At 37.0% G+C, this 12,225-nt stretch overlaps 1 protein-coding gene across 1 annotated transcript in view; it reads left to right on the forward strand.

Moving 5' to 3' along the window:
- LOC107084328 (3-hydroxyisobutyrate dehydrogenase, mitochondrial-like) overlaps window positions 1-11,691 on the forward strand; it is a 42,911-nt gene extending 31,220 nt beyond the window's left edge. Inside the window, exons 7-8 of the mRNA XM_015374122.1 lie at window positions 6,881-7,037; window positions 10,431-11,691. Coding sequence (XP_015229608.1) covers window positions 6,881-7,037; window positions 10,431-10,589 — 316 coding nt within the window. The 3' untranslated portion in view covers window positions 10,590-11,691. The remainder of the gene's footprint in view (window positions 1-6,880; window positions 7,038-10,430) is intronic.
- Window positions 11,692-12,225: the final 534 nt, after the last annotated feature.

A 12,225-nucleotide genomic window follows, 5' to 3' on the forward strand; every position in this document is an offset into this window, starting at 1 on the left:
AATCTGGATGAACTGACTGCAGTTTTCAGGCGGACTTTCTCACTTTAAAAACTTATTTTTACCCAATGATAACTGCAAATATATCTTACGTTGTTATAGGCAAAGAAAGGATAGGGTAGCTCCTCCCAACGCGCATCAGACCCACTTTTTGACCACTCAGCTGGAGCAGCAAAGATGCTTCAGCCACGTGTCAGAACTAAACTTGTACAAGCATCAAAAATGAAGAAGCACGCGTGTTTTTGTTGCTCCTGCTGCTTGCGGTGTGAATGTAGCATTAGCGTTAATATCACATCACCGGTGCAACAGACATCCGGATAGTAAACAATGGAAAGCAACATGTAAGAGCATAATAAACATGCGTTATTGTTTTGCTCTTTTATCTGACCGTATTCCTCTTAACATTGCAGCGCCATATTCATTGAATGTAAACAGAGTTGTTTCGGCTTATTAGATCTGAAGCAACTGCCGTGGTGTGTGGATGTCCATATGTTGCATTAAATGGTGTCACATATATTAGCAGGCCAACCTGGCTCTGATGTACCCACAGCATGCAGATCAGAGGCGAGGTGATTTTAACACAGGTTGCTTGCCGAGTTGTTTGACCCGGAGATATATATGTATGTATGTATGTATATATATATATATATATATATATATATATATATATATATATATATGAAAAAAGAAATCCCATTGAGATAAAAACCTCTGTTTCAAGGGAGTCCTGGCCAAGAGGCAGCAGAGTTACTTGAGATATATTAAAATAAATGACAGGTACATAAAAAATAAAAAAACATATCAAGTAAAACAATTACAGATCATTGAGACTGCTTCAAATTGTTTCACTTTCAACTTAAAAGCATTTAAAGATAAAAAGCATTTAAAGATATATATTTATATGTATAGGGTATATACACATATACAGTTTCCTCGCCTACTGTTGCACTTTTATCTATTTTTATGGTTTAACATTGTTAAAATGGGTAAGCATCCAGTTTTGCACATGTGAGTGTAAGCGAACTGCTTTTTTACACAGTGCAGCTGTGTTAGTGCGTCTGATTTATCTGCGCCCAGACAGAGAAGGAAAATTGGCATGAGCAGCCTCGCATAAATCCCTTCTCCAGGCTTCTGAAATATGGAGGCATTAAGCGAACAACACAGATTCACACATTGCCACACAGTCTTGGAAACATGCACACTCACATAGATTCTGATTTATATTTAAACACATTGTCTACTAGTACAGATCTCACAGTGCATATCATTCCAATGTGTTGCTGTGAAGAGAAAAAAAGATTTCCTTACTCCATCCTGTCACTTTGAATGTGAATTATCTTCATTTTGATGAAAGGGGGACTCGTATGAAAGCTTTATCTTAACAGCCTGCATACATTGTGTATTTGTGTGTCTTTACTTATGCCTCAACCTCTTCTTACTCCACCTTCTCTGAGGCTTTATTAGGGGGCTTGACAAAGTCTGTCATCATTTACTCGCACTATGTAAATCTCCCGAGCTGCAATTCAGCTGTGTCTTCACAGTGAAGAAGCTTTCATAGGAACGTTTGTGTTGAGACACACAAATGCAGTCCAACCCAAAGCAGAGTGATCCCTCATAGCTAAATTACAGGACAATGGTGATAACATTTTATCATGCTGCACTCAAACTTGATAGAACGGCCCTTTCTTAATATGTTTGTGTATATGTTCTTAGCTTCTAATGCTAGAACACGAGCATTCTTTTCCTTTATTGAATTAATTTGTTGATCACAGATAGAAGGTCCACCCGTCTCCAGCAGAGCATAACATGCTCGTGGTGTAACGAATGGCGGCACATTGCAATTATTAATACACACACCCACACACACATTTTTTTTTTTTTTTTATCATTTTGATGGTATCTGGGTTATCTTTTCCATCCATATTGGATTTACTTAGAGTAAAGCAAAAAATATTGTTGCTTTTATTTCTAGTTGTCCATTTTCAGCCAGTCGGTCATAAAAAGAGAGGAAACATAGAGCCCTTCAAATGTCTTCACACCCCTTAAACTATTTCATATTTTGCCCCAAAACGATCACAAACATGTTCTGTTTCATGACTTCATGAAGCATTGTCACACCCCTCCTTATTAGGGGCTCCCCTACCTGGATCTTTGTAACTCCTCCAAAGTTACCCACTGACTGACTAAGGATATTGTTTTATTTTAACCTTGAACTATTTTAAACCTTTAAACTTCTCTATAACTTCATGCCTGACCTGCCTGGTCTTTTTTTGCTTGGTATATTTAAACTAAGATGAGATTATTCACAAATGATTTTTTATTTTTATTTTTTAATAATTTTTAACTAGTAAAATGCCCTCTGGAAGCAATTACTATATTTTTTATTTACAACAATCAGAGTGATGAAACCTAAATACAGCACTTAATCTTTTTTTCCAACCAGATCGCAGTTTTGTTCTAGGTTTTGTGGGTCTGCCACATTAAAAGCTATTAAAATACTTAAAGAAATCATCCAACAATATTATTAAAAGCTGTCAGACGGAATATGTGAATATTTTTACATGATACTGTTAGAAGTTATGAAGGATAATCTAAATGAGCAACACAGATTTTTTTTTTTTTCTGCTAAGGGCTGTGTGACGCTTGTGATGCTTTTCTGTCCCCTTACCATGGACGCAGGTGTGAAATCTTTGACGTAAAATACTCCATGACTTTTTTTTCCCAAGAAATCAAAGCATAAACATTCCCGTTTGTACGCGGCTTGTATAAATAGAGAACAGAAGTACCAACAGCTCTCCTCTAATCAGCTGCTGAGAGATGGTGAGCATATGTTACGATAAAGATTAAACATCAGCAATAAACAAGCTTATTGTCTCCATAAGTGGGATAGTAAACGTCTGTCTGTGTGTTTGTGCTCGTTAGCTCTTTAATGAAATAATAAATGGGGAACGGGCCGGGCTTCCTCTTGTGTGGAACCGAATGAGGACGAGAAGCTAATCATGATGAAACAGACACTTAATATCACTGGTGCAAATGAACCCCACCTGCCAACGCTCGCAGCACATAAACAGCATAAACGCCCTCCCCTCTTATTTCCATCTGTAGCTCAATCTCCTTTTTTAATCTGCAGCATCGTTACAAGGCAACACGTCCGCGTCTCTTTATCCCTGTCGATCTTGTTAAAGCGTGACATGTCCTCTTCTCCACGCAAATTACCGCAGGCGAAGAGCAATACCACCGCATCAGCTTATAACCACAGCTGAGTGTGTGTGTGTGGGAAGGGAACAAGAGATGGAACATCATTGATTTATCGTTAACAGAGGACAACAGCTCCCCGTCAGCTTCTCTGGTTGCCGTAACAAACGATCCGTGCGCTCGGACCCGCTTTATTGTAGCTCAGGCAGTAACCTTTTCAGCTGCTGACCCAGAACGTTGGGAGGGGCTGTCTGCTTCTGTGTGTGTGTGTAAGTGGAGAGCCAAACAGAGGGGGGAGACTTCGATGTCAAACATATGTCCCCAAGAGTCCGTAGACGGGGAGGTGTCAACAGGGATGGTGGAGGGGGGGGAGGAAGAGCATAGAAGCAGGACGGTGAAGCATCCTTTTAGGCCTGCAGTAAAAAAACTGAGTGAAATTACGTTTTACATCGCAGTCACTGATGCCACATTTCCAAAACTAGTGGTTAATAAAAATAAAAATTAGTGTCTGGGAGAACGCATAAGCAGTGAAGAGAAGGAGAGAGACACAAAGAAACTAAATCCAGTCCCTTTTCTTAATTAGTTACTAGACAGATAATAAAACTGTGGTAATGGCAGAATGAAAGCCAGGTGGAAAAAGGGAGGGCGGGCTGCTGGCTTTAAGGACCTATGATGGTTTAATCGTCATATTGAGAGCAGAATGGAGTTACAGGCCTGTAAGTAACAATAAACTAAAGCAGCGAGGACTTGATGTGGCCGACTTTACAGTGGCCTTTAAATCGGTAATTTACAAAAGCTGCACTCGGCTGGCACACTGAATGCCCAAAACAGGCGCTACGGTTACACCCTCACTGCTGTAATGGTTGGCACTTAATTTCTCTGTGCTTTCTTTTCCTATGTTTGGTCCCTTTCTTTGTGTCAGCTTTTTGCCACTCATTATCGTAGCCCAGAGATTAGTCCTGATGCCTGCTAAAGTTCTGTTGCTGCATAGTGGGGAGCACAGCGAATGGTTTGTGGCTGCAAGGTTTACGGCTCCCCTGTGCTGCTTTACCACTTCTCCTCCTCCACTTTCTTGGAAAAAAAGAGATAATGAAAGATAGTTCTGGTGGCGGACATCAATACTGCATTAGCCAGCATTACGAAGGCTTCAGCTATTAACACTGAGGAATGGTCAGAGCCTGGCTTAAGGTTCAGCTGGGGTCACCAGAAGAGCAATTTTTACTCGCTTTGTTTCTCATAGCCTTGAAAATCCTTTAAAAAAAAAAAAAGTTAATTTGTTTATTTCTCTTTATAGATTTCCACACTTATTTATTTCAACTGTCCGTATGTCTGTGTGTAGCACCTTATTACCAAAGCCAATTCATTGTATGTGTAAAATAGTACAATAAAGCTTTTTCTAATGTCAGATGTTTGAAAATTATTCTTTTGGGCTGTTTTTTATTTTTAAAGCTTGCAAACAATACTATTACCCATCTTCATGCCACATCTATTTTTCCAGGTTAGCTTTGGCATCAAAAATCTTAAGGTGATGCACATAAATAAGTACCAATATCTAACAAATACCCTCATGATGTGTTTTTTATTGTAGGAACAATGAAAAACATATAACATTATGGTAAAATCTGTAGCTTTACATCGTCATACTAAGAATCAAGCAAATAAACCAGGTCATGTGTGCCACACTCACATTCAAAATAATACCAAACTATTTGATAAAGATTATTGCACAGTTCACAAGTTCAGAACAATATATATCTATAACATTTTTTCAGCTTGCAAGCTAATTATATACATGTCACTAAAAGCTACCGACCATGATAAACAAATCTAGATTTAGTTATAATTATATTGAATTTTTTTTTTAATGCTCTGTTTTACTGAAGAAGCACATATAAACACAAGAGAACATTTCATGTTTTTTGTCTTTACAAAATAGGAAAAAAAAATAGTATTGTCATCTCCAGCGATCTTCATTTAAAAAGCAATTTCACATAAAATCGGGTGTGTAGGTTTCACATGTTCTTTTCATTTTGACCAAAATTTGATACATTTTTAGTCCTGAAAACACTTTAATAAAATTCTTCTGCAATGTTGATCTGGTTCTTAGATGTAGGTTGTTTATTCTTGAGCCATTCTCTGGTAATGGCCTTTTCACTGCTCATAAAATGCATTTTCATTTCCTGTCTCTATTGGTAAGGACATCTGGTTCTACATTATCACGATACAAGGCTTCAAGGGAAGACAACTGAGAACCATTTTTTTTCCATGTTGAGGAATTCCTACCCAATAGGAAAATATTTTCCCGGCAGAATTAACGTCAGATATTTCAGCAAGTTGAAAATCAGTATAATTTCACACATGTGCCCAGTTCTCTTCAGCTACTATTTTTAAACAACAATTCTATTCTCTTACCATTTTAATTCAACATATTTCCTCTCCTTTACTCCACAGCGGGCCTTTGCATGTTAGAGGTCATTTTGGAAAGGGACACTTATTTTATTAGTGACATAACTGCGTGCATTAGTTCTTAGTTAAATTAAGATATTTCAAAATTATCATTAAAATTTCAAAATTATCATTAAAATAAAGCAAGACCTGCAGGTATCTGAAAAAATATTAAGGCTTCAACCCATGTTTTTGCTATATGTTGAACGCTGTTAGTGTTCTTTATTCTTCCATTTCTTATACAGGTTTTAAAAAAGATTTGGTGGCTGTGGCACAATGTAAACAGCTGTTTTCCTGCTGTTGAAAAATGTAAGATTTAACTAATAAAATGTAGCTACATCTACAGTTAGATATTTGTGCCTGATAATGAAACAAAGAATGCATAGAATAGAATAAAAAAAGATTTATCCCACAGTGAAGAAATTCAGTAGAAAGTGTTTTCCTGCATCCTCCATTGAAAATTAAACTCTTGTTCACCATATAACAGCCAACAAGACCAATTTTTACACTTTACAACAACCATCCGTAGGCCTTTAAAAGATAAAAAAAACTTTTAAAAACTGACAGTCTACTGCACTTGAATTGCTTCGTTAATGCATGTTAAACAACACAAATCCAGCATTTTTTTGTCATGTTCCCACTGAATGATTTTTATTGAATAAAATTAGGCGGAGTAGCTGCTAACAACAAATCTAAACCACACTTCTATATGATTTTTATTAATCTTACAATCAATCAACACTACCCTTGTAAGTAACTAGGAGATTGCCATTGAAATCATAGTCACAAAACAATCATTTTTATAAAACTAAATGAATTGGTTTGATTTGGTGATGCAGGCACCAAACAGTTACTCTGAAAGATAACATAACATAACAAAAAATTGCAGTTGTTTAAATCTTTAAACCGTTTTTCAATCCTGGGATTATTTGTAGCAGTGATCTTCCCGTGTAAAACTTCAACTAACAACAAAACTTTAGTTAAATCATTTTGATACTTCATATGGACACATTGATCTTGGCTCTTAATACAACTTTCAGCCTGTAGGACCAAGTGGTCTGAGTTATACTAAATGGAGTCACCAAAAAGAGTTATCTGCTGCATGTGAAATATTAATGTCTTTTGAATTTGCAATTTTTATTTTATAAGCTCTGAATTATTTTAGCCATTTTAGAATGGCTAGAATGACAGAATTTAAATTCAACTTACGCTAACAATTTCTATCTTGTCTGTGTTGTTTTAGACTGGGTTTGGACCCCAAGCTACTCGCAAAGATCCTTAACATGTCATCGGGTCGATGCTGGTCCAGCGACTCATACAACCCCGTCCCTGGAGTAATGGAGGGTGTCCCCTCAGCCAACAACTACCAGGGTGGCTATGGAACCACTCTAATGGCCAAGGTATTCCCTTTCTTTTTTAGTTTTGTTTGCAGATGTTTTTGTTACAGCTGCATCAAATTTAAGTTCTACTCCCATATCATTTGTCTTCTTGGAGCTTTTCTTTAGCTTTTTGAAAGTGATTTTGGAATCAAAGAAATTTGAAAAGCTTGCAGAATGTCTGACGAATTTTTCCAAGATTGGTGAGATTTATCTTGAACTAAGGTCTAGCTAAACATGCATCTAATTGTTTATAGCATTAGGCTTGGTACTTCTCCAGTCTACAATATGTAACCATTCCTTTGGCCAGTGTCCCTCTCAGGTGATTTTATATTGGACAGTAGTGTTTTAACTCAGCCCACTGTTGTTAGAATCAACATCACATGCCCACAGCCAGAGTCTACTGTAAGTCATTGATCTCTGATGTGTTCAAAAGAAGTTGGATCTCCATGTGAGAAGCATTATCTACCTCTTCATTCAGGTCATATTGGCAGTATTGTCGGTGACTCTGAGATCCCCAGATACCACCTCTAGCTCCTCTGAGGGAAGCCAAAGGTTTTCCACACCAGCCGATAGACATGGTCCCTTTCATGTGTTTCTTTATTGGTCCTCTAGCCCTCCTTCTGGTGGGACATGCCTAGGCGTCCTATCAAAGTCCGATAGACATCACACCTGACTCCGTTATCAGCCCACAGACAATAGTCAGATGTGATTCACCCAAAACGATGCAAACTCAACGGCAGTTCGCACTTCTCACTTTCATTCAAAGGAAACCCAATGCCATGAGCCGTATTCTGTAAAAGGAACATCAGCATCCAACTTCCACCTCTGTGTACTACAAGCACACTGACTGTGATTACCTTGGATCAGACCCACCTGCTGGCTAATCCGGACCCAACCTGAAAACATTAAAACATTTATAAATTACTGCATGTTGTCCGACGACGGTGTCTAACTTCACTTGCACTGCTTCTCCTGTTAATATAGTAAAGCCTTTGGGAGCACCCAGGACCAGGCTACACGTGATACAAATTAGCCAATGAGCTGTATCAGTCAGGGTCACTGCGGCGAGCCACTTTTAGACACAGCAGGCAAACCTTTAGCAAGCTGGACGACAGGAAAGAAGGAGAAGACGATGAGAAAGAGAAAGCAAAAGAAAGTGTGGACTGCTGGAAGAACTGTGGTGAACTGGTGAAAGTGAAATGGCATGCACAAAGGTGACCCTGTACAATTTGAGTATGTTTGGCTCAACCTACTGCTGTGAAGCAGGATTCCCAACCATTACCATAATAAAAAAATAGTATTAATCCAGGCTCACAAATGAGCACATTAATATGTGCTTGAGAATGGCTTTGTCGCCATTCAAACCCAGATTTAAAGACTTTCAGGGCAGCATAAAGCCCATTTCTCTCATTAAGCCATAATAAAAAACTGTCTATTCAAGTAAATCAGTAAATTGTCTACAACTGAATAATAGTTGTTCTCTGCTTTAAAAAACACGTTAGATTTTGAAATGAAAAAAAAAAATGTAAATATTTTCTTTGTTAAACATTCAATATATAACATGGATGCATAAACACCTGCTTTTTATTTCAGTGTTAAATTCTGTTTAAAGTAACAGATTATAATAAAAAATGTCTCCGGACCTTTACTGGTTGATGATTTTCTTTATTCAGACCCCGCTGATTTTTAGTTGGTTACCCCTGCCTTAGATGTTCACCAGATAGAAAAAGAAAATTGACTTTTTTTTGTCCAGACATCGCCTTAACACACACTCGCTATCATACTCATTGAATAAGAATATTAGTTGAAATAAAGAATATTATTTTAGTAACTCAATTTGCTAAGTTTCCAAGCATAAATTTTGCTGAAGAGAAAAAAAAATTAACTGATCCGTTTTCTTCCCTCTTACTACCCATGTCCTTCTTTCTTTTTAGCATCTATACAAATTCAGCCCACTACTATTTTCTCTTTTTTTTAATTTCAGGGTTGTGGGACGTTCCTATGTCCCCTTGTTATGTAGAAAATCAGACTAACCTAGTGAGACGTTGCACTGAGCCCCCTGCAGTCAGAGGGGGCAGTTAGGCACCAGTGCAGCAACCATGCTGCATTTTATGAGGTAGAAAAATTACTCTGACCAGCGGTCAGTTTATTTTGACAGACAAGTCATTTGGAAATGTTTTCAAACATCCTTATAGTCATCCTACACCTGCCTTAAAAAGTTGCACTTTATCTGCTGCCAAGAACATATGTGTTCATATGGTAGGAGAAATGCTGAAGCTAGATATGCACAACTAAACAACCTTACGTGCCTGTATGTGTATAATATGTTTTAACAGTGTTGACTTAAGGTCCTTTAAAAGCTATATCTCTCAAATATGTGCAAATAAGGAGGTAAAGGGGTAAAAAACTCTTATTTCCACAGTTGTTACCCCTAATTTAAGTTAGAGTAATGGCCTAATTACTGCATGATATTGTTATCTGACAGCATATGCACTGGCAGGAGCACTGATCATAAAGATTTACAGTGATGTCCTTAGACATTTTTAGAGATTTTGTTCTCACAGCTATGAAAACAACAAGATTTAACATTAGAATACTGCAATATGAAAGTATTCGCCCCACCTTGAACTTTTCTACTGGTTGGCACTTTTCAGGAGTCACACATAAAGATATATAATTGTAATTTTTCTGTGAAGAATCAACAAGTGGGACACAATCATGAAGTGGAGCTGGATTTGGATGTAATAAGGTTTCGCAATTTTTAAACATACCAAGGAGCACTGTGCAAGCGATAATTTTAAAATGGAAGGAGCATCAAATCACTGCAAATCTACGAAGAATCGGCCGTCCCTCTAAACCTTCAGCTAAAACAAGGAGAAGACTAGATGAACTGCAGAAATCTACACCTGAGGTGGGAGCGTCTGTCCATAGGACAACATTCAGTCGTATACTGCACAAATCTGAAGCATTTTGGAAGAAAACCTGTTGAAGTCTGGAAAAGACCTGAGATCGGGATGAAGATTTATCTTCCAATAAGACAATGATTCAAAACATAAAGCAAAATCTACAATGAAATGGCTAACAAATAAACGTATCCAGGTATAAGCAGCACCATATTCCTTTTAATTCAACTCTTAGATCCATTAGGGCCTTTTTTTTAGGTTGTTCATTTCCTGTTATCTCTAGAAGGGGAATAGTATTTTTCAAAAGTTACCCAAAGATCCCTCTTCAAGCCTTTTTATATACAGTTTCCATACGTTTCAGCTTTTATGCAGATAATAGACTGATTTATAAACTTTCTTCAGAAGAATGATGACATGGATCTTAATGGTTATTCTTAGTACATCTTACCTGTATGTTATCCCTGTATGTATATATGTCTTCCTGACTCTGTTTCTCTTTTCAAATTTGTAGGATCTTGGTTTAGCGCAGAATACTGCTACCAACACAAAGTCATCCATTCCTCTGGGATCCCTAGCCCACCAGATCTACCGAGTTATGTGCTCTCGCGGCTACGCCAACAAGGATTTTTCATCCGTCTTCCAGTTTCTGCGTGAGGAGGAAGCACAGTGAATGGAGGGAGAGCATCGCTAACGGCACAGCTAGACTGTTGCTAAGACCTCGTTACCACAAACCCGTGTTTCTTATCCCAGTGTTCTCAGGAGATACACAGGCCTTCTTTAAAGGAAAAGACGTGCAGGCCAAACAATAGTGTTTTGAATCCTCTCCTCTTGCTGTGAACTTCCTTCCCTTTAAATGGAGAAATGCTACAAGTGATTTCAAAACATTATAAATATACCAAAAGAAAATCTATTGATTAGCTTTACGTGAAAGCAGTGTACAGGAGCTGCAGATTTACATGTATCTATGCAACCTGTGTATCGTTTCCTGGATGGTAGATGAGTGGAATTTGCATGAATGGTAAAGATCCAGCATGTTTGTGTCAACCTTTTTTGTCTGTTACCTGTTTGACGTGGTTTTGAACCTATGGTGATGTAGAAAGAGGGGAAAATGCAAAACAAAACTGTGAATTTGGAGCTGCTGATTGAAATGGAGTTGAAGAGAAAAACACTTTGTACAAGTTATGATTCTGCTTATACCCATTTTATACCAAAGTTGCCCAAACTTGAGGCTCAGTGTTTGCTGATATTCAATCACGTTTATTCATATTATAAAAAAAATGTTACACAATACCTGAGTTATTCTATGAATACACTACATGTTTGTATGTTTTTAGTTCACTTCAATTAAGCTGAGAAAAAAAATCCTTGGATTTTCTTTTTGTTTTTTCCATTTCTGTGCAACATTTCAGGGTCCATTTGATGATATTACAGAATATTTGTACTGAAATCTTATCTTTATTGCATATATCTGCCAATTGAGCCAAGTAAGTATTACTTTATGACCAATAATGTTAAAATTAAAAAATCTCACGGTCCAGAACTTTCTTCAGTGCAGTTTAACTCAACTTTGCATTTCGTTTTTGTCTGCTACATCTGTTTCGTACATCTGAGTAATGTTTCCTTCATGCTGTGAGAATCTGTACATAATTTATATATCATAATGTTGTACAGCATTAGCCATTTTTGTTTTAGTAAAATTTCGTCGTCTCTACAGTTTCATCTGTGAAACATTATTTACGTAACACTGCAACAGAAAAATAAAAATATTTTGTGTATTTCATGTTTCGTTTACATTTTGTGTTTTTTGTATTCATAAGAACAGAGACCTTTACCACAGATATATATTTCAAATTTAATACTTTAAGACAGGGAAAATTGTAAATATTGTCAACCTTTGTGAAACGTTTGATTTATTTATTGGGAATAAATGTATTTAAAAAAATGTGTAATTTTTCTATTTTAATAAAAACCAAAAGAAAAAACTACCAAAATAATGAACAATTAGAACCGTCTAATCATCAAAGGCTGATTTCCACCCAGTCCCACAGCTCAATTAAATCTCTACCACTTCTTGTTTTCTTGGTCTTTTGTGTCTTATTAAGCCATTTTTTCTGCATTTTTAAAGCATAAAGATGAAAACATATCTGCCCAATAAAGAAAATCATTTTTAAAACAGAAATATGGACTTAATGAATGAAATTGTTTATTACATAAGCCTGATCAGATCACATATTCCAATTTAGTAAATGTGACAATCTGACGGCGAGTGAACCTAGTGTTTCAAAAGTAGCTTATAATCACAGTGG

Source organism: Cyprinodon variegatus, unplaced genomic scaffold (assembly GCF_000732505.1).
Source record: "Cyprinodon variegatus isolate N-32 unplaced genomic scaffold, C_variegatus-1.0 Scaffold98, whole genome shotgun sequence".
In the NCBI taxonomy this organism is placed as follows: Eukaryota; Metazoa; Chordata; class Actinopteri; order Cyprinodontiformes; family Cyprinodontidae; genus Cyprinodon; species Cyprinodon variegatus.